The sequence below is a fragment of the Pogona vitticeps genome, chromosome 4 (genome assembly GCF_051106095.1).
Source record: "Pogona vitticeps strain Pit_001003342236 chromosome 4, PviZW2.1, whole genome shotgun sequence".
NCBI lineage: Eukaryota > Metazoa > Chordata > Lepidosauria > Squamata > Agamidae > Pogona > Pogona vitticeps.
This window is the reverse complement of record NC_135786.1, coordinates 194,203,562-194,227,269: the sequence shown is the minus strand read 5'-3', so window position 1 is coordinate 194,227,269 and position 23,708 is coordinate 194,203,562. Positions and strand designations below refer to the sequence as shown.

Here is a 23,708-nt window from a genome sequence, read left to right as displayed (position 1 = left end):
GTAATATCTTGTATAGATTATTGCAATGCACTCTATGTGGGGCTGTCTTTGAAGACAGTCCGGTGACTGCAACTGGTCTAGAATTGAGCTGCACGGCTGGTGAGTGGTGGGGCCGCTAGGGAACACATCAGGCCGATTCTCTTCAAATTACATTGGCTACCAGTTGCTGCACGGGACCAATTCTTAGTCCTTGTTTTGACATATAAAGCCATAAATGGCTTGGGCCCTGGATATCTGAAGAACCGCCTCTTTCCATATGAGTCTACCCAACAGTTAAGATCTAGCCTACTCAGCAGTTAAGATCTATGAAAATTTATTAACTAAAGAGCAGAAGATAAAGGACAAACAACAGCTGGAAAAAATGGGTGTAGCCGTTGATTGGTGGTCAATGGTAAAATTAGAATCAAGATACAAAAAAGATAGGACGGTGGGTTTCTTTGAGGGTAAAGTCCAAGTGGATAGACTGTGGATATATATGGATGAAAAATAATTTTAAAAAATGTGCACATACTTATTAGAATATGATCTAGAGGATGAGAGGGTGAAAGAGACAATGATAAAATGGGCAAAAAAAAAATTGGATATAGTGTGGATCTCGATGATTGGACTAAGATGTGGAAAGAAAGTTATAAGATGCTTAAACCAGTAAATCTCAGAGAAAATATCCTTAAAATGTTCTACAGATGGCATTACACACCCGTAAGATTAGCAAAAATATCAGAGGATAACAGCAATATATGTTGGAAGTGTAAAAAAAATGTAGGAACATATTATCATATGTGGTGGACATGCGAAAAGGTAAAAAATTATTGGACACAGGTATGGGACTTAGCAAAAGAAATCACCCAGCAGAAATTAGATATAAAACCTGAAATGGCATCATTGAATGTCATATCAGGAATCAATGATAATAAATTGAAGCATTGTCTTATGTACAGTATATACTCACAGCAGCTAGTTTACTCTGGGCCCAAAAATGGAAAACCGAAGAGGTTCCGACGTTAGAAGAGCTGTTAAAGAAATTATGGGATATAGCGGAACTGGACACTCTTTCAGAAGCACTACGGGAACAACCAAGAGACTATGTAAAACAAAGCTGGGAACTAATATATTCTTGGGCCAGAAGAAGACAGGAGCGTAGGGCAAAGTTTATGATGCATGTATACTTACTCAGTATATACTGGAAATGAAATTGGGGGAGCAGAGGGGTTAATGAGGCTGGAGTCTCTGACTCCAAAGGGGGGAAGGGTTAGTTTGAGGGGTTAGTTTTTGTGTTTTGTTTTCTTTTTTTTTCCTTTCTTTTCCCCTTGTCTGTTATTTGTCTTGCTTTTTTTCTGTGTAAAATAAAATATTTTTTTTTAAAAAAAAGATCTAGCCAGGGGGCCCTTTTGAAAGAGCCATCCCTCAAGGAGGTAAGAGGGATGGCTTGTAGACAAAGGGCCTTTTTGGCAGCTGCCCCCAGACTATGGAATGCCCTCCTGACTGAGATTCGTCTGGTGCCGACGCTGATGACATTTCAGTGCCAAGTCAAAACCTTCCTGTTCCAGAAGGCTTTTAATTGAAATAATATCAACTGTGGATCCTGATGGCAATTTTTAGAGTATCTATTTTAATTGTATTTTAATTATTTTATCTTTTAACTGTATTTTTATTGTATTTCAATTGTTGTAAGCCGTCCAGAGACCTTTGGGTAGAGTAGGCGGCATATAAGTTAAACAAACAAACAAACAAATACTTTGGAATGCCCTTCCTGCTGTTTTATGGGACACATAATCTGTGGAATGTCATAAACTCTTTTGAAGACACGCTTCTCTGTTCTAGATTTTTCTAGAGTTCCCCTGCTCTGTGTTCTATAATGTTCAGATACTATATTCCGTTTTATTAAATTGACAGTCATGTTATTGTTGCATGTTCCTTAAGTATTATTTTATGAGAAGTGGTTTAGAAAGTATATACTGTAAGTATGATGAATAAATGCACCAAAGATGATTATTTAAGTGACTGTGGCACACACATGTCAAGTATTGGGAACTTTGCAGGATTGTGCTTAAAACCAGAGGCCAGAATCCTGTTTGTCTTCACATAGTGTAAAGTGATGTCTGTAAATTCACTGGGCATTATGCCCAGGCAACAAGCACTGTGCAAATTGATTGCAGAATTGGTCACATGGTTTCTGTTGCTACCAGCTGTGTGTCATGCCTGTGGAAGTACTTTGTGAATAGCACTTCCACCTTGGCATGACTAGATCTGCCCCTTGTGTAACATAGAGATATGCAGGCATAATTGTACAATAAGATTTCAGTCAATGTGTGGAGTGTTCTCTGGTCTTTGTCACCCACCTCATACAAACAGTGCCTACTGATGGCAGTGATGGATCTGCCAACAAACCAGAAAGATGCAGGTTCAACTTCACTTCATGCATCTATTGTGGCACCAACTCTGGCATTCTCTCCCCTCCCCCACTGTTTTTTAGCATGGCATAATTGTAATTATTTTGAAGTGTTGCAATGAATGGACATAGTTTGTTGACAGAAAAACATATAGATTTATACTATACCTCATGCAAGCAAGTAGGAACTGTAGGTAAACGGGACTTTATTATAGTTGAAACAGAAAGCAAACACTTGTCGAAAAAAACCTGGAACTTTTTCTGTTTGTTTGCTTTGATAAATCAGTATGCTAAGAAATCAGTGATTTTGAAGGTAAATTTAGGGTTCAGGGAATAGCATATTGCTGGAATTTAAAATACGCCGCCACAGCCTACGGTCATGCAAAATTATGATCAAATAGTCAAATCAACTTTATATTTTTTTTTAGTCTCTTAATGTGGTTTCTTCTCTGTTTTAATGATAAACACCAAGGGCTAAAAAAAAAAAGGCAGCACAAACTAAAGATTATCAGTGCCTTGTCTAAAATTGTAATTTCTCAAGAAATAACCAGTATTTCATCTTGAATAAGAGGTATCATAGCCATGAGCAATACTAATTATATAGCTGAGTCCATTCATTACAATTTTTTTAACTTGGTGTGTAAAAGAGAGGGAGAAATGGAAAGGGAATACAAGAACACCGTTTCTATAGGCATGTTAGGTTCTTAGCAAGCTGCATGCATTCGTTATTTGTCCAAAGACATTTGGGTCTCCCCCCTCTTTGTTTCACACAGAGCTCAAGGCACGCATAGATTTCATTATAGCTGCTTTCTTCCTGGATTATTGCTAACTTCCTATCATTCTGCCCTTTTTACATGCTTCTTTTTTTATCTGTCATTTCACAGTCCAATTGCTCCTTTTGGTCAGGTGGCCCATAATATTAGTTTACTGTCTGAAACATCTCCAACCTCAAAGCGTAATGACTCAACAGCATTATCCATTCCTCCCTAGCCTCCTCTTAGAAGGACTAATAAATCCTCTGTTCCCAACAAGGCTATGCCATCTCCTCTGTTCCCCATGTCATTATTATTATTTTTTAAGGGTGATGCTTTGATATTGAAATTCCAACCTGCTTCCTATTACATCACAACTTATTTTTCTCCAAATTATGTATATCCTCATCCAGCACAATCTCACTTTCTTCTCTGCCTAGCCTTTCATTAGTATATTTGTATACTTTAATAACCTTGATGCTGTTTTGACCTAATATTAGTGTTCTTCAATCCTGGTTCCTCTTTTATCTTCATTGCCATCCAAACCTTTATGTACCCTCCTTTAATCTCTGTTTTGTCTGTGAGCTTTTGCTGACATCATGCAAAGTTGATTAAACTAAATTCCTCCTCAGAACTTTCATTAATTATCATTGTGGAGGAAACATTCAGCTAGTTGAGCAAGTTGCCGTACTGTCTCTCCTTTCTGCCTCTCCTAATTGTGATTCTGTTTGACAGTTTTCTTTGTGATCAAAGCAAGACTGTTCACCTTGTAAGGGGCCTGTAAAACTCCACAGCAAAAAAAACTGTCTACTAATCGGATGTAAAACTTGAAGATGTATCAATTTTACATTTGTGGCAATAGAAATACAGTAGATGAATACAAAAAGATTGTAGTTGAATATTTTATTCGCCTGGTGCTAGATTTCTGAGTAAATTGAAGTCCTGGTGAAACCAGTATTGTTTTCATAAAATATCTCCTGTTGTTTTAGGACTACTCAGCTTGAGTTTAATTCAAGGGGAGGTATGATACATGGGAGAATATAAGGTTAGTTTTCTGGAAAATAAAATGGATAGGCCTTTTCTTATGTTGAATACAACTGAGGAGGCTGTTTATTCTATTAGCATTATTTCTGGTGAAATTCCTGAAGGTCAATCTTCTGAGGGCAAGCATCTTTGGGAGGAATTCTTGCTGGGGAAAAGGTGAGATGGAGTCCTCATACAATATTCAAATTCCCCTATTGTCACAGCTCTTTGGGGGAAGAAAATAATTGGGGAATTCTAAGGAACTCTTGGTTACTCTCCTCAGTTACTTGATGAAGGGGAAGAACAACCTTCTTTTTCCATGGGAGCTTTCAACATAATGTGGAATGCAGGGAAATCAGTGTTCATCTGGACAGCCTCCATTGATAGAAGAGTCCCTTTCCCTCTGATATTAACTGAGGAAATTTGGGAAAACAGGCATAAGTATCAGGGTTTTCTTCCTTGTGTCTTTTATTATTAACCTCTGGATAGAATAGTAGTTAATTTCCAGATAGCATACAAAATTTTATGATCAATAGTTGAAGGAGATTCTGTTCAATATCAACACATAAGACTGCAAAGTAAATAGAATATCCAGTTCTCTCATATTTGTTGTTGTTTTGTTGTTGTTGTTGTTGTTGTTGTTGTTGTTAATTCAATTTATATACCATCCATCTGGCCAAAGGCCACTCTGGGCAGTTTATAACATAGAAAAACAAAGGACAATCAAATCAAAATCATAGCCATAAATCATAAAAACAGCACAGCTGTAAAATATACAATAGAGGTAATCAAGCAATTAAAATACATTCTACAATACTTTAAATGACAACTAAACATTTAAATTGGTGATAATCTTATAATATTTTGACTGTAGCAGCGAGTTAGGTAGGCTCTATAGTTGGAATATTTTGAAATGCTTGCTGGAATAATCATGTCTTAAGTGGTTTCATGAAAATGCCAGGGAAGGGGCCAGGTGAATAGTGGGTGCAGAGACCTCACATTGCCAACAAAGGTCCGCATAGTCAAAGCTGTGGTTTTTCCTGTAGTGGTGTATGGAAGTGAGAGCTGGACCATAAAGAAAGCTGGCTGCCGAATAATTGATGCTTTTGAATTGTGGTGCTGGAGGAGACTCTTGAGAGTCCTCTGGACTGCAAGGAGAACAAACCTATCAATTCTAAAGAAAATCAACCCTGAGTGCTCACTGGAAGGACAGATCCTGAAGCTGAGGCTCCAATACTTTGGCCATTGCATGAGAAGAGAAGACTCCTTGGAAAAGACCTTGATGTTAGGAAAGTGTGAGGGCAAGAGGAGAACGGTCGACAGAGGATGAGATGGTGGGACAGTGCCACCGAAGTTACTAACATGAATTTGACCCAACTCCGGGAGGCAGTGGAAGACAGGAGGGCCTGGTGTGCTCTCGTCCATGGGGTCACAAAGAGTCAGACATGGCTAAACAACTAAACAACAACACATTTTTATTCTCGAATGCTTTCACGGTTGGGATCTGATGGCTCCTGTGGGTTTTTCGGGTTCTTTGGACGTGTTCTGAAGTTTGTTCTTCCTGATGTTTCGCCAGTCTCCGTGGCCGGCATTTTCAGAGGACTGGAGTAGGAACTCTGTCCATGCTCTGTTGCTGTTTGTTGGATAGTTACTCAACTATAAATACTCAAGTGTAAATACTCAAGCTATCCAACAAACAGCAACAGAGCATGGACAGAGTTCCTAATCCAGTCCTCTGAAGATGCTGGCCACAGAGACTGGTGAAACATCAGGAAGAACAACCTTCAGAACACAGCCAAAGAGCCTGAAAAACTCACAGCAACCAACAACAAATTTCTTCATTTTATAAATGTACTTATTTATAAGCAAATTCTATTCATGAAAACATGACTTAGAAGTTTCAGTTGAAGATTCTTATCCTAAAAGTTCCAGGAAGAATGTACAGTACTTCAAAAACTGTATCAGCATATTCCCTCAGTAATACCATAGCATCATAGCTGATTTCCTCTTCCACTACGTGCACCTGAAGAGTGATGATGTCAGTAACAGGGATGATTTTTAGATAATTATAAACTTTGTCCTTCTGTTCCATGGTTCACACAGCTTCTGTATGATGAAAGGGATTCCATGGGAGTTAAAAGGACAGAAATAGGACTTTTCATTACTGAAAATTGCCCCCCAAGACTGATGTAATCACTCTCCTGCAGACATAGGTAATGCAACAGGATTTTATTCCATGTTTTATGATGTCATTTTATTGTCAAAGGAAAAGCCTAGTCCACAGGATAGATGTTTGTGTTCGCAGAATCCACATTAGGACTTTCAACCTGCTTGTTTTAGGTTTGTATGTCCTTGGGTGTAATTTTAGTGCCCAGATGAGTATCCAGAAAGTTCATTTGCCCCATGATTACATCAAAATTTTGCTCATATTGAATAGTAGGACATTTAAGTTACATTAGCTCCCGATTTGTTTTTTAAAAGAGAGAACTTCATCCATTTTATGAGTCTCCAATTCTCCAATAACCTTGACAGCTGAACCAGTGTTCCATGACAAGAAGCAGACCTTTGGTAAATAGCAACAAAACTATTAGTGGTTGAATTTATGAGATGCATAATAGAGATACTAAATTATAGGCTTACTGTTTGACAAACTATAGCTTGACATATCTTTGCAAATGCATGTATATGAATCACTGAGAGGAAAACTTTCCAAGCATTTTGCTCTATTAATGCATTACAAGAAAATATAGCCCATTGCTTTTCATAGGATTGTCTTCTACAGCACATTTTGAAGTCAGATGGATTTTCTAAGAACATGTAAAAATGTAAAAAATTGGCCTTTGGCTTATATTCAGTTTCAAAATAATGACTGGTATAAGTGCTCAGTCAACAGCCATGTAAAGCAGATATATTTAGAAAGAATATGACATGTGTTAGATGTATTATTCTCATGTTAAGAAGTGTACATGTGCATTGGCATTCACTGCATTTGAATTGCATTTATCTGAATTTTTTGGCTAATCAAAGCATCAAAAGCTATTTAAAGAGGCAGACATTGCAACAGAGAGCTATTTGAACAGCAGAGCACCTTAAAATAGTGATACTCAATAATTTACAGCATAATTTACAAAATCAGGGTTAAATGAATGGGCTTATCAAAGAGGACCTGCTCTGCCCACTGTGCAATCTGCAAAGAATGGTTAACAGAAGAAGCACATAGATGGGCAGTTTTGGGATGATGAATTTCCTTTTCCTCTTCATTATTTGATTTGGGGGGTGGGGCTGGAGGTTCCTGATACAAAGCCCTTATTCCTGGAGGACCCCAGGAGCAAAACTGAGCTTTGCCAAAATTAATACATGAAACCTAAATAATTCTAGAAACTTTTAAAGGGGTTGCTCTGGCATAACCTTAGGGCCTGCAAAAATGCCCATGAGAACCATATCAGGGATGATGATGCCTGCATCCTGTGGATCAAATGTTACTCCTGAGCTAGACTTTCCCTTTTCTCCCCAGCATCAGTGCCATTATTTCTACTGCTTACTTTCTCAGACTAATTCTGTTGTAGAGTGGATAGACAGATATAAGAACCTCCACCTCCTCAGAATGTTGCTTTTGCTGTAGAAAGTTATAACAGAAAGGAATGGGGCTGTCAGGCTCATCTCAACATGTATGGTCTCCACATGCCACCTGAACACCTCAATAAGACTTGCAAAGAAAGGACAGGAGATAAGCAGAGATTAAAGAAGCCCAAGTTCCTATTTCAGGTTTTCCTTTCTTTCTTTCTTTCTTTCTTTCTTTCTTTCTTTCTTTCTTTCTTTCTTTCTTTCTTTCTTTCTTTCTTTTTCTTTTCTTTTCTTTTCTTTTCTTTTCTTTTCTTTTTTTTTGGTCATCAAGTTCTCATAAACTAAATCCAATTATAACTTTACATAGATATGATCAAGTCTCACTCATTTCGATGGATCTACCCTTGGTAGGACAAATACCGTGTTTGCAATTCTCTGTGTTAAGCTGCATAACAAGGAGGAATATGGCTACTGTACTTAAGTTTTAAAAATGTTTTTTTTTTTAAAAAAAAAACTGTCATTTCATCTGCATCACAGAGAGTTCATGTTCTGTTTCCCTTTGGGATGTTAAAATCAAAAAGCGGTCTTCCATACTTCAGCAAAATGCGCTATTAAAGACCTTTTAAAAATCATCTTACTGCGGCAGTGTACAATCCAAGCCATTCCAGGAGCTACTTTTAAAGGTTCTGTGAGATCAAGGCAGCTAACCAACATTGTTTTGATGCACTTTGAAGGTTTTTAAATTAATATCTGTTATAATATTTTTTGTGCATCCACTTGGTAGAACATTATCAACTATTTGCCCCATGCCTCTCGTCCTGTAAAGAAGAATGAGAAACCTTGTGGGGCTGGGTGCAAATTTTTATCCACAGAAGTTCCCCCGCTTGCTAGCTCCTCAAGGGCTAGAAATGCCAAAGAAATCAAACCAAAAATAGACAATTCCAGTTTTGATTTTTTTTTTTTTTTGGTGGGGGTGGGTGGGATGGAGTGTGGGAAGATTTCTGTGATTGAGGGGCCCTGGGATAGATTCAGTGGAAGAAGCTTTGCTCCAAGGTGCCTTTAGGAGCAGGTAAAGTCAATTGTTCTCCCCCATTTTTTCGAATTTGTTTTTGTCTTTGAGAAAAAGGACGGCTCTTAAAATCAGCCTTGAGGAGCTTGTTAGGCTGTACTTTACTGACTCCTGTTATAAGTTCATTTGGAGACAGCATAATATTGTCTCACATCATCATCATCATCATCCTTGTCATTGTCATCGTTGTTGCTGTTGTTATAATAAGTTTGGCTTGCCTACTGAAGTAAGGCTACATCCTTGCTAGGGTGAGACTCTTCTGCAATCAAGGCAGAGAAAAACTTGAATGCAAATGATTATGTGTCATTTCACCCTTCCAATTTAATTTAGGTCCAGATGACTGGTCTTGCCTCTCTTACCTTCTTATTCTTCTGTTGCCCACTGTACTAGTCTTCTTGAGGTCAGGAATGGCAAGGGAGATGGTAGAACAGGAGAAGAAAGCAAACCAGCTTTCAGTTCTTAAGATCCTTTGTGCCATAGAGTGAGGAAAGAAAAACTGTCTTTGAAAGTATAAGACCAGTCCAAAGACTACCATGTATTTTAATTGTTCTGAATTGCAGCATGAAGCATCATGTCTAAAAATTAATTTATAGCAGTTCCAAGGTTCCCAGGCGTAGTTAGTTATTGTTATCATGTTTAAAAAGCAACAGTTCAGTTTCATGTTCTAACAAAACAGTAAATAACTGATAACTGTAATTAACTAATAACTAAAAACAAAATAGGTATTTTTTAAAAAAATCTGAATACTATAGACTGTTCTTGTAAAATGATTTAGTGTTATGTCCCAGATATTACAAAATAATAATAATAAAGTATTAGCAAATAAACAGGAATTTATAACAAGGAAATGTTTTTCATAAATAATTATTTCCTAGCTGTAGTCTTGGAAAGCCACAAGAGAACACACAACTGCAATTTGAAAACACTTAGTATTTCTCTGTTTCCATTAATAATTTACAATTATTTTTCATTCATCTACACACACACACTCACACACTCATAGTCACATTTGTATATGTAGTTCATATACAGAATTCGACTCCACTGTCTGATTTTGAACTAAACTAGATGACAAATCACAGAATCATAGAACATTGGAGTTGGAAGGGGTGTTATAAGGCCATGAATCCAACCCCCTGCTCAATGCAGAATACAAGTCAAAGCAGATCTGACAGATGGTTGTCCAATTTTCTCCTGAATGCCTCCAGTGTTGGAGCACTCCCCCTCGCCTGAGGTATTTGTTTCCACTGTCATGCTGCTCTAGCAGTTAAGAAGTTTTTTCCTGATATTCAACCTAAGTCTGGCTGTAGCATGAGCCCTTTATTACCTCGCCTGCACTCTGGGATGATCAAGAGCAGATTCTCTCTCCTCTTAATGACTGCCTTTCCAGTATTTGAAAAATGTTCTCATAATGTTTCACAACGAAACAATTGTTTTAAAATTTATTGCTGGGAGAGGCATTGTTTTACTTTTTCATATGCCAGGTTTTTGCAACATATGCAATTGTATTCCTAGAATTCCTACTTTGTAGCATTTACTTTGCTCTAATATGAAACCATACAAACACAACACTTTTAAACAGAAGGACTGGAAAGTATCCATTTTATTGTTTGGGGTTTTTCCCCCTTATGCAGCATTGTGACAGAGAGATCAAGAGAGTTCTAAATGCAAGATGCCTGTTGCTTGCACTTTAACTTCTACAACAGTCTTCACATGTCCTTATTTGTAAGGGTGCATTGCCAAGAAGATGATTTGCCAATATGGATTTTTTTGTTTTGTTTTAAAGGCAAAACGCTTAAGTTAGTCATATGCTACCATCCAAAACAATCAGAACTCGAGCCAATTTAGTGTACATAAGTTACCTTGGAAGGATTAAGCTTCATATTATGTGTAACCAACAAGGAGCTGTCTGGAGACAGGGATTTTTCCCCAAAATCTTTCAGCTAGATCAGTGAGCCAAATGCGAAACCAAGCAACCAGGGACATCATGTACATTTGTGATGCTCCCTAGGGGAGTTGGGGTTCAGGAACCAATGAGTGGATTACACTGATCCATAAATGCCGTTTTTCATCTGTGACAGATATAATATAAATGCTTTTATTCGCATTGCGTAACTGGGAGAGAATTACAGACAATATTGCTTTCCCGAAATAAAAAAGGAGAGGGTCAAAAGACTGGAGGATGTTTCATCAGGTGACCCCACACTTTTCAGGAAACATAGCCTTTTGCTCTCACATCTGAACTATGCTTCATCATCACTCATAGGTTTATGCCACTGCAGGCTGATAAATCCTCATGTAACTAAGATACACAATTGTCTGAAAAATGTAGTGTAGTACAGGTCTGCATTGCTAGTTATATTTTCAGTCACAGAGACAGCACTGAATGCCTTTCTGTTAGGTCCACAAAGTCTCAAGGCAGGCAACAGACCAAAGCAGGCTCATCTCTGTAGACCAGTATGACTGGATATGCTAAGTGGAAGTCTCCATTCTTTGCAACACCTCCCTCACAGTAGCATCCTTTTTAATTCTCTCTGAGGTGGAGTGCCATTTTCCCACATGATACTCTTATCTACAAAATAACGAAGAGATGTGGCTTCTTACTGTCTCAAACCCCCTATCCATTATATCAACCTTATGGAATTCAAGAACTTCTAAACAATCAGGCACTGGTATAGAGAAGATTAGAGGAGGATAGCACAGAAGAAAATTGTGTCTCTATTAAAATGAATAGCTACCGTTCAATTGATCTATTAACGTAATGTTTATATGGTATTTTTCATCTGCAAAAACTTCAATCTTTGTTTCTCATAAATATCATTTAAGCTATAGGTGCCAAGGGTACTCATTGAATTAATGGCCAGAGTATGAATTCATTTCATGTAAACTCTGTTCAGCAACCTTTGTTCACTGCATCACCCTAAAGTACCCCTACAACCATTTATTATACAAATTCAATGTGTTGGGTACATTAATTGGCAGGGGGTGGTTATTTCCTAAAACAGCTACCAAAAGGTAATAGGTGTCTGTGTTATTTCTGTTTGTCTCTCTTCTCTTCTACAAAATGTGAAGTAGTAGTGCAGTGGTTAAGCTGCAGTACTGCAGAAAAGTCTCTGCTGAGTTGGATCTTGTTGGGTTCAGGTAGCCAGCTCAAGGCTGACTCAGCCTTCCATCCTTCTAAGGTTGGAAAAAGCTAGTGCCCAGCTCATAGGGGACAGGGAGAGGGATATTCTGGGTATAATTATGTTTTAAACTGCCTAGAGAGTGCTCAAGCACTATAGGGGGGATATATGAGTCAAAACAATAAATAAATATAATTAATTCTGTAGTGTTTCCAGTCAGCTGCCCATCTTAACATCGGTGTGCCTCTTTTCTGCAATGTTGAGCCTTCTTAGACTGTATTACCAGTTCCACTAGTCCGCTCTGGTGTGGCTGCATCTGGAGTACTGTGTTCAGTTTTGGGCTCCATACTTTTAAAATCATTGATGAACCAGAGTACATTTAGGAGAATGCAGTCGGGATGATTTTGTGCCTGGAAACCAACTCCTATAAGAACAAGTTGTAAGCTTTGGGTGCAGTTTAGCTTAGAGAAGAAAAATATAATGAAATATATGACTATAATCTTCAAATATCTGAAAAGCTGCCATACAGAAAATGGAGCAGTGTTGGCTTTGATGCTCCTGAGGTCAGGATTAGAATGAGCAGCTGGAAATGGAAGGGAAGCAGATTGTAGCTGAGAGGAATCATTCTAACCGCAAGACCTATTTGCTGGGGCAAGAAACAACCTTTTTAGGTTGTGGGTTCTCTTTTACTGGAAGTATTTAAGCTGAGGATGCACAGCCATCGGTCATAGAAGCTGCATCTTGAAATCCTGCTTTGCAAATCCTACATTAAGTAGGGAGTTTGATAAGAAAACTACCAAGGTAATTCCAGTTCCTTGATTCTATTATCTGAATCTCAGCTGAACTATAGCTCTGAACTGGAATGATAATATTTTGTTCATTTTCCTATATACTAGAGATGATGAACTGCCAAAATGGCAGTTTGTCTTGGTTCGTGGGTCATCAACCTTGAGCCACAACCCACAAATTTGCTCCCAGTGACCACAAATTGATTTGTCGGTTTGTTGGGTCTTTTTACACAGCCTACCTCCCACTCCCTTCCCACTGCCGTTGATCTACATGGGCATAGGCAGAGAGACGAATGGACAAATATGAAGGGTGTATATCCATCCCTTCTTATTCGTGGGGGTCTCCAGAGCTCACAAATAGGAAGGGACAAATATCTGATGAATCAGCAATATTCAACTAATGTTGTGATTCATTTTTATATTTGTCTCCATGTGTACTGTATACATTTATTTTTTTCCAGCTATTGTTTATTTAAAATATTTTTTACCCCGCCTTTCTCCTTAAAAGTACTCAAGGTGGCATCCATGTGCTCTCATCTGTTCAGTATCAGACATGAGCAACGGAAAAATGAGTCACTGGACTGGTATCCTTTGACCTCACCCATCAAAGCATAAGAAGCAAAACTGACACATGGTCAGTAACTGGTAGTGTAATTTTCATATTAACTCTTTTTAGGGATTAGCCAACTACTACCAATATCTCCTTATCCCTTCTTGTGTGGATATAGCCTAGTCCAGAACAGAGCTTAGATTAACATATGTTTTACACAGGATTAAGGATGTTTTAGAGCGTCTTCATTTTTATTGTTATTTTTTTTATTATGCAGACCTTTGTTAGCAATGCACAAGAAGTGGTGTAATGGTGTTTATCTGTGTCTTGCTCTTTAGCTCCAGCAATCCAAACAAAAGTTCCAGCTAGTTAGAACTGTAATCATATTAGCGCTTGCCATTTTCCTACTTTTTTTCTTCTCGATCACAGAAAAAAAAAGATTTATGCAATGTATTTCGTGTCCATTTCATCTACTATCAATATTTTTACACAAATGCAGTGCATACAAAAGCTCCCTGGCAAAGAAGAGAAAAGCTGAAGAGCAGATTTTGGGCGTTGCGGTCAACAAAAGAAAATCCCTGTTAATGAAACCTCGCCACTACAGTCCCAGTCTGGAAGGCAAAGGGGGAAATGAGGACAAGGCAGAACTGCAGGACAATGGCAACGTTCTCCATGCAGGTATCAAAGATATTGGTTCCAGAAGATGCAAATACAGTGTAAGAGAAGAAGCAGGAGGAGGAATCCTATGACTTGGGTGGGCACTGTTAAGTGGAAGAAGGAATGATTTTGGAATGTATGTGAGTGTTGCGACTCAGAAATGCAGATATTGGACATAGTGGGGCTGATTTACACATAAATGTGTGTTGGATTGCCTATGTTGAGGCTCTTAGGCTGCTATCATATGTAGGTTTCCTTGGGGCTAAGCTCTACCAAACATATCAAGGTCAAAATCTAATCCCCTTGTCCTATTATCTGTATTAAAGTTACATTTGAATGATCATATCCTTGCCTGGTTCAGCTCCTGTGGGCTCTCCCTTAACTAAAAAAGATTATTGACGCAATTATGCATAGTATTGCATGGGGGAAAATTTAAAAGTCTGATTTACTCACGGACACTACATCTCTGCAGGGCAAGGGTGAATAGCAATTTATAACAAAGAACAGAAGGATTTGAGGGCAAGTTCCACTCAAGGACCTGAACAAGCCTTCTTAACAATCTGGAGAACTGTGGCAAAACAAATTGTGTATGAAGCATCTTTAACATTAATTATGCCATTTTTTAAACTGAATATCAGGCAGTGAGGAACTAGAATCTGGAGGGTTAGTTGTCCCCTGCAATCAAATGACAAGCATTTTAAAAGATACATTCACTCAGAACATTTTCACTGTCGGCAACAATATGCAACAGTATAGTCAAAAAATGTTGGGAGCTCAAAAAATGTTGGGGTTTGAGTCAGCAGCAGATCCTATCAGAAGCAAAATGGGAAGGGGCTAACTCGCTTCTCCTGCAAATGTCACTTGTTGCTGCTTTGCAAAAGAAAGCAATGTTTGCATAGTATTTCCCTTTTGTCTAATCACAAAATGTTTTCTATGCCAAGTCAACTAAACTTACATTAATATCTTCACCTGCCAAGGAAATGGCATAAAAAATGGGGCTACCTCCTGTCTATGCCGAAGGTTCCAAAGCCTGGGAGGGGCCACCAACAAGGTCTCATGTTTCTGCCAGTCCTCACCAAAGCAACTTGAAACCTCACTGGGCTCATATGGAAAAATGCTTTTCAAATAGCTTGGCCCCTCATGGTGTAGGGCTTCTATAACCAGTAGCTTGCACATTGATTACAGTCTGAGGTTCATGTGTTCCCCATAACCAGCTCAAGTTGCAGCCCTCTGAACCAGCTGAAGTTTCCCAAAGTCTCTCAAAAGTGACAACAACCACAATTTCCATGCAGATCACATGACAGTGATCCACACAAGATATGATGCTCATGCCACTATGACTGGATCTGGCATTTCCAGGAATAGCACAATTAATGTATAAAATACAAATACATTCTAGGCTGCCCTTGAAACCTGAGTGTCTAGAGGCAGTGCTGAAATGAGGAATAGATCCAAATGGAAAATCTGAGTCTTCCAACTTCATGCAAGACAGGATGAATACTTGTTCCTTCCTCTGAATGTTGGCTGTCCAGAGAAATCAAGCCTCTGTCTTGATTGGATCTAACATTGATTAGTTTTTCCTCAGTTTAAAAGGGAAGCTAAGTGTACCTCTGAAGGTTCTTCCAAGTAACTGAGGGTAGGGCTATGTGATCATAGCTGCCAGTCATATGGAGGAACTTCTGTGAGGACTGCTGGCTCCTGTTTTTGTCTTTCATTAGTACTAGTACTGAGCAGGTGAGATGTCACAAATGGACACAACTCTGAACCGCCTTTACTCACACATTAGTTCTCCGTGTTGCTAATACATGAATAGCTACATAAATGCTTTTATTTCAGCATCTATGATCACATTGTAAACCACTGGGCTTTCTCTCTACTCAATTACCATTGTTTTTGGAGCATAATTAATTTATCTGATTATCTGTAAATCTGTTCCATGATTCCAAACCAGAGACCCTAATCTTGAGACCCCCAAATGTTGTATTTCAGCTTCCAGAAGTGTGGCCAAGAGTAAGGAATTTGGGGAGTTATAGTCGAACTACAGCTGGGAACCCAAGATTGGGAACTGTTAGTCTAACTTTTCAAGAATCACTGAAAATAGTAACTCCGTCAGTTCTTTGAATATATTTGGGAAATACTAATATTAGGTGTATGGAAGCAAAACTCAGGAGATCTGGGTTCAAAACTCTAGCTGGCCATGGAAACATATAATTCTAGTACCTAGCAGTGCTAGGTACTAGAATTTTTATATCAGTGTCACACTTCATGATGGTGCGATGAGGGAGATAAATGGAGGCTCTGATTCCCCAGAGGGGAAAACTCTTTAAGAGCTGATTTTGCATGTTTGCCCCAGTAATATGAGGTGTTCTCATATTACTTGTACATGTTCTCACCTTCTGCAGTTCACAAATGAGTTTGTATTAGGGTTTTGTGACTGGCTTCGGACTATAAGCAGATCTCCCTTTCTGAGTCTGATTTCTGAAGCCTGAAAGATTGTCTTGGACATGTGATGTGAGTGCTAATATGATTTTAGTTTTGTAATCAGGAGTTATTGCTAGCATACAGTTTTGCCATAGTGTTTCCAAACCTGCTGGAATGGGTTTTATAACAGAAAAACTAATAATTAATAAAATAGAACTGGATGTATCTTTTCATCTGTCAAAAATCTAGCATTATAAAATAATTGACATCACTGACATACATACATTTTGTTAGCTCTTCTAATATTTTACGTGGTGATATGTTAACATGAGAGTTATCCAATTCATTCTGGATTGGTTTCACACTTGGAAAATGTTGAAAACTTTTGCTTTTGATCCAACTCAGACATAATCTATGGTGATGAAATTCCTAAAAATAAAGTTTTCATGGAGTTTGCCAGCAGTGACAAGAATGTATGGCAAGTATTTCAAACAAAGTGGCAAGTGTTTTGATGCTGGCCTGATCTTCTTCAATGTCCTGAAGAAAACGGACAAGAAAGAATTAATAAATATTTTCTTTTAATGTGTAATAAAGAGTTGAATCAAACAATTATGTAAACTGGAAGTGACCCAAAATGCTAACAGTTTGGCAGCAGTAAAGTGAAGTGCATTGTAGTGGCACATGTGCATCTGTATCCTCCTCCTCCTCTTTTCCACAATAATCTGCACTTAATAGGAATATTTTAAACTATGTAGCTAAGCAACAGAGGTAATTGTTGCTTTCTAGAGCTTTTGTTAGGCACTCCAACATAGCCCAAATATGCATAATTAGGTATAATGTCTATAAATCATTATTGTACACATGTGGGTAGTTAAGTGGATTGAGAGAATAGTTCAATGAATTGGACATATTCACTGAAAATGCTTTTTATTTGTTTTCGGTAGTTGATAATACTTTGAAATTATGATAAACCTTTTCACTTTCTCTTAATAGCACACTGTTGCTGAGACAAAACTTAATTTGCATTTGTGATGATATTTAAGTTATTATTTAAACCCAGAATTGGTCTGATGTGGAATCTGCAAAGAACCGGACCTTCTTATCTTTTATTGTAAGCTTGTTTATCTATCTTTTTTTTCCGCTAGGAAGTAAAATGTAGAATGGTCCAGTTTATGCTGAATACATCCCAACAAAAGAATGCACCCTATAATCAGCATTATTGAAGGGGCTAGTGTTGTGGCTAAATTCTTTCTGCATCCAAAAATGCTTTTAGTTACTATGGTAATATTTACTTGATCCTGGCAGGCCAGTGTTGATTTTAGGGAGATAATTACCAGAAAAGAAGATGATGGAGATGTATTTTGGAGTGTCCTTGTCAGGGGGAAAAATCTGTTCAGCAAAAAATTAAATAAAACAGAAAGGATTTGTCTTTCAGCATTTGAAAGATCCATTCCATGTAGCCTCTATTATGTATTCTTCCCCTACTTATTTCAAAGAACACAATATTTCTTAGCACAGGACACACTTATTTTCTGCAATTCTTTAGGAAAACAGAAATATGTTGATTAAAAAAATCTGTTTTGTCTCTTGCAAAAGTACTGTAACTACAACAGCTACATGGAACATGTAAATTATGATCTTTAGAATTTGGGACTTTGATTAACAAAAGGTTGATCCAAAGCAAATATTTTTTTTTGGGGGGGGGGATCTAGACAATGTAACCTATGGATAGAAATTCTCAAAACAGATTAAAGATAATTTAGTTTATATGAGCAAATGAAATGATAAAGGACTCAAGCTTCTTATGTTTCCAACTTACTTGGTGTGGTGTTTTTCAAAGATTTTTAGCTTCTTAGTTACAAGTTTGCACACAATTCCCAATGTACAGCACATGCTTTTCCCATTTTTCAGGATTGTCATTTGGCACTGCAGTAATAGCTTTCCACTTTACTTGTTTACTATAATCCACAGCAGGAGAAAGAAGAGGAACAGAAGGATGGAATTGTCTACAATAATCTTGATGAACAATCTTCTTTCAATAAGAAGCCTTATTCTCCCTGTGCGACTATATTAACACTCAGGCACTAGGATTCAATGCAAAAACACTCACATTAAGTGAATTATGGACTATTTTCTTACCCTACTGGAATGTCACTGGATTGTGAGAGAGTAATGGCTAAGATTAGAGTTAGGTATCAAATATCCTGTTTCCCCGAAAATAAGACATAACCTGAAAATAAGCCCTAGTATGATTTTTCAGGATGCTCGTAATATAAGCCCTACCCCAAAAATAAGCCCTAGTTAAGTAAAACCCCACCCTCCACCATTTTGCAGCATTGTGCAGCAACCAGAAGATGACATGACTGTATTCGAATAAATGTAGATTGTTGTACATGAAAAATAAAATAAAACATCCCCTGAAAATAAGCCCTATTGTGGTTTTGGGAGCAAAAATTAATATAAAGACCTTGTCTTATTTTGGGGGAAACACAGTACATGTCTTGTTCTTCCAGAATGTACTGAAAACTCCTATTCTCCCCATCCCTATTCCCAACTGGGGCTGGCCTATAGGACTCAAACAATATCACTTTTGCTTCTTGGTCACCGAAAAATGGAATGAAATATTTGGGGTAAGAATACATTACACTGGCTGGAAGGAAGACACTCCAGTGGCAAAAAGCAATAGTCCCAAACAATCCCAGCTCTTTTTTTCTTTCTTTTTGGACTTAAAGTAAACAAACTTGTTAGTGTAAGTAGCTGCAATGTTGCAACATGGTCTACAAGCCTTCAGACGGCAATGCCATGAACGGCAAAGCTTCTAGAACTAGTTCTTTGTGAACTCTGTGAGAAATGAGTCTCCAGGGGACTGCATCTTATATTTTCAAAATATATGAAATATTTAAGCTATTATTTTACTAGTGCCACCTCTTCCATGACTTTTCATGGCCAAACAAGGATTTGAACCCAGGTCTCCTGAGTTCAGTCTCTCACTCTATCCACTATAACACATTGACTCCCAATGTATGAGGTTAAAATAGAGCTGGAAGAATGAATAGTTTGACCTCTGCAAATGTCACACTGACGTTTCCTGTCTTTTGAAACCACAGTACAATGTTTATCGGATAATTCTCAGCAAAGTTTCTAGGGAAAAAAATCCCCTTGCTGTCGATGAAACTAGGAGCAGCTTCATGTGTGAAGTTGTATTTTTTAAAAATAACAGTATAAAATGTCTTGAAATTAATGTGCCTGCAAGAAATGCAACCATTTTGATGAAGCAGTTGTGTGATCCCCTGCTGCAGAGAGTGTTTGCTCAGTATCAATCTTCCTACTGTTCATCAAACAAATCTTGATCTAGTATAAGCTAGTCATCTCAAACCACTTAGGGCTGAGTATTACTGACATGAATAGGATTCATTTTTCCATAAATGGTTTGTGGATTGTGGCCAAAGTAAGAGTAATTAATTTTAATTTTCTACCTTCCTCTTCTTTATCCTTCTAGAAGAGTGCACCGTAATATCAGAAAAAGGTACTCCTAATCTGGACACACAAGAAAGTGATCATCTAAAGAAGGACAATTATAGCAGCTACCAGAACCTAATGAACAAATCTTTAATTAATGCTGAAAAAACGGTAAAAGATGTGCCAATCCTGGCAGACAATGATAAATTAAATGATAGCAGTAGCCAGTCCTTAAAAATAGAAAATAAGAATATTGATGAATGTTATATAATCAACTCTTCTGTAAGAAGAGGCAGAATTAGTGTTTCTGACCCACAATACTGTTCCTCTGAGGATAATGAAAGTAGTTCTGAAATTCTGGACAATGAATGGGACAGCTCCTCAAATTTCTCTGAAGAGATGAGTGTAAAACTCCCTTTAGATCAAAACTATATTGTAGGACATAATCAGCAAGATGTCATAAAAGTGTTAGGAGTCAAAACAGAAGAAGCAAATTTTGAAAACTCTGAGACTATCTGTGACTTGGAAACACAGCCACAAGAATGCCAAGAATCAGAGGTTGTGTCTTTCAGCAACAGAATCCAGACTCTATTTCCAGACAGTGAGGAAGAGGAGTGCCTGTCAGAAAACACTGAGATGTCATTTGACTCGGACAAAACAAAGCAAAACTTGAGTTTGCTGGAACGAGCAATTGCTCTGCAGGCAGAGCAGGGTCATGTCTTTCATAGCACCTACAAAGAGCTGGACAGGTTTCTACTGGAACACCTTGCTGGTGAAAGAAGACAAGCCAAAGTGATTGATCTCGGCGGTAAATCAATCTATAACAACAAACGTGAGTCCACTTCCCTTGTTCATAATGGTTTGCACATTTGTTTAGACATCTGGTTGTTCCCCTAACCCCTTGGATTTCATGAAAACTGTGTGTAACAGTTTTAAGTCCTGTGAAGCTATTTGCTTATTTAGATACCTATTGGTGAACCTTACAAATACAATTTAACACAATGAGTATTTTCTTTTGCATGGTGATATGACAGGAGCAATTATAAGAACAACAAAATGTTACAGTTTGTATACCCAAGTCCTAGGCAACAGCACTGATACAGAAGTTGTTCATAGAATTGAAAAGTTCGAGTGTCCCTTTGAATTTAAATTCATATAAAAATCCAAGACACCTTCCTCAACTGGATTGGGTATCCCATCCAGTGGTGCCCCGCATAGCGACGTTAATCTGTTCCAGGATTAACGTCGCTATCCGGATTTGTCGCTATGCGGGGGGGGGGAAACCCCATTCCTATGGGGGAAAAACTCACCGGTAAGCGAAGATACCCCCATCCGGCCGCCATTTTCACTGCCTGGTAAGCGAGGGCAGGGCGCGAAAATGCTGTGGGCAGCCATTTTGCTGATCCGGTGGCCATTTTGGAACCGCGATCAGCTGTTTTCTAAACATTGCAATGTGAAGATCGGTAAGCGAAACGCTTACTGATCATTGCAATGCGATGTTTACCCATTGAAAACATCGCAATGCGATCGCATTAGCGATCGCAAAAAATGCGTTGCTATGCAGATTCATCATTAAACGGTGCGCTTGTTATGCGAGGCACTACTGTACCTAGAAGAGTCAACCTCACATGTCGCCCAGAGTAGACCCAGTCTAGATGGGCAGGGTATAAATCTAATAAAATAAATAAAATAAATAAATGTAGAATCTTCAAAACCCTAAACCATTGTCAAGGGGCTCAGCAGGCCAAGTGGCAACAGCAGTTCTGGCCTTCTCAACTCTCCCACTCTTTCAGAGTCAAATTTCTTACTCACAGCCCTGTTCTTTCTTAGTTCCACTCCTTCAGGGGCTGCACGTGCTTTGCATTTTAATTTACAGTTTAACAATGTGATGACTTCTTTGGGTGCTTTATCTATATCTAATGGCAAGATAGGGATTCCACAGATCTCCTCCTGCACCACATACTGAATGAAACATGCCCTGTTATCCTGTTAACTCATAAAAGGATCTGTTCTTGCCAGTGTGTTAAAGCTTGTATCCAGCTATACTGTTTAAAGCTGTGGGTGGAGCATTTCAGATAATCATGTCCACACTTGGCAGATTGGGTCCACCCAGTTTATGCACGGCGTTCTTCTTCCACCTAGTATTTCTGCTGTAGTTCAGGCACTGAAGAGACTTTTTGTGGGAAGGGGAGTAGCTTTTTTTGCTTCGACTGACATTGGTCAAAGAAGCAAGGATTATACGGTACTTCCAGTACCATACAAGGGAGTTCAGACTGCTACAGCAGTATTGAAAAGTATAGTGCACGGTTCACTTGATTTGTATTCTTTGAGTTACTAGAACATGTAAGATACAAACAAAAAGGCTTTTAAAAGGGGCTGACAACATGTTGTATGTTTGTCATGTAAAGCTGATGACATCATCAGCCAGGGCAATTTTTTGAATACTGAACATTTCTTCCCCCTGTCAAAAAGTCACTAGGGGTTCCTAGTAATCCTTTCCATCATTGAAAACCTGCACAGGGCAAAAGCACGAGGGAGGTAAGACTTCAATTACTGAAAACTGCCAGCAACAGTAAAGTTATCCCAGCAATGGTGATTAAAAACTTCCCCCTCCCTTCTTGATGACATCATCAGCCTTATGCCACAGAATTTACATAAACGGGATTTCAGCGTTATGCTTTGTAATATAGGTGCTACAAAGAATAGCCATAATGTGGTATCATATGTGACTGCATTTCAGATTTTTACTGGGTACACATGAAGTATTACAAGTATCAGTTACAGCTGAATCATCACAGAAAATGGAGTTTCAAAGTGCTATTACACTGCATATCTTAGGATCTTCACTACCTAATAATCCTAAAGAAAGAAGCTTCAGTATACTAGATATGTTCTTACAGAACTGATCTCTTAATTAAATATGAGGTATTTTAAGAATAACATTTAATAAACGATGAGTCAATGAATTGTCTATCTGTTTCTTAAGACAAACTGCATAATGTTATGAATTCCAAGTTATGCAGATCTAAATTAAAGATAACAAATTATCACTTAACTCTGTGCTGGGGGGGGGAATCCCCATGGCTTAATTCTGCTACTGTGGGATGACCTATCTCAGAGATGACAAACAATATCCCTGAATGACAAGAACAGTGGATTCCATGAGGAAACTTTGAAAGTGGAGTGGAAATGAAGGCTGTTTACACCTATGGAATTCACATCTATTGACATCCTTTCTCTTTTCCATGTCCTGGCTATGCCCAGTTCCATCACAGTTTTTTGAGGGGGGTATCATATTATATCCCTCCCTCTCTTTGCTTATTTTCCTTTAGTTACAAAGATATGCATGTTCTTTGTTGTGCCTAATTATCAAGAAGTGTTCCTATTTTTAAGATGCCCTTAAAAGCAAATACATAGACTTCTGTACACTCTCTCTCCCTTTTTTTTCAAATTTCAGATGCTCTCCCAGAAGTCTTATATACACTTAGAGGGGGGGGGGTTAGTGGCATTCTGCTCAATGTGTCTTACTTCTGAGTAGGGATGCATACAATTACAGTGTGAGCAGATAAATTTATCTGAAGAAGATGCCAAGTTGACATGTAGCATGTAGTACATGCATGTGCACAAAATGCTATTTCCCTTATACCACACAACACATGACTTGGGTAGTAAATATAGCTGAATGTAATTTGTTATTTTTTCTAGCTTGTGTGACAAATCATCACACAGAATTAAACATTCGATTCAGCATTGTTCATTTTCAAAACAAGACAGTTGCTGTGGGAAATGTAATAAACTGTATCCCAGTGCCTTCTTCAGATATCAGAGTACAATAAGCTATCACAGAGTCTATGAAAGTTGTGAGCAATGCACAGTGAGGAAGGGAAAGGATATGAAGCAGCAAAGGATCAGAA

At 38.2% G+C, this 23,708-nt stretch overlaps 1 protein-coding gene and 1 long non-coding RNA gene across 7 annotated transcripts in view; one reads left to right on the top strand and one right to left on the bottom strand.

Moving 5' to 3' along the window:
- The window catches only part of ST18 (ST18 C2H2C-type zinc finger transcription factor), a 254,977-nt gene that overhangs the window by 169,714 nt on the left and 61,555 nt on the right, over nucleotides 1-23,708 (top strand). For 5 of the 6 annotated variants that reach the window (XR_013545387.1, XM_078393742.1, XM_078393743.1 and 2 more), the window contains 2 exons: nucleotides 13,757-13,935; nucleotides 19,835-20,626. Coding sequence is in view for 5 of the 6 variants with exons in the window: in XM_078393742.1 (XP_078249868.1) it covers nucleotides 13,757-13,935; nucleotides 19,835-20,626 (971 nt within the window). In the remaining variant the exon portion in view is untranslated. Of the gene's footprint in view, nucleotides 1-13,756; nucleotides 13,936-18,304; nucleotides 18,395-19,834; nucleotides 20,627-23,708 lie in introns of those variants that run through there. The other variant, XM_078393745.1, reaches the window with a different exon arrangement.
- Nucleotides 1-23,708, bottom strand: part of LOC144589328 (uncharacterized) — a 35,722-nt gene that overhangs the window by 11,555 nt on the left and 459 nt on the right. The window lies entirely within an intron of this gene.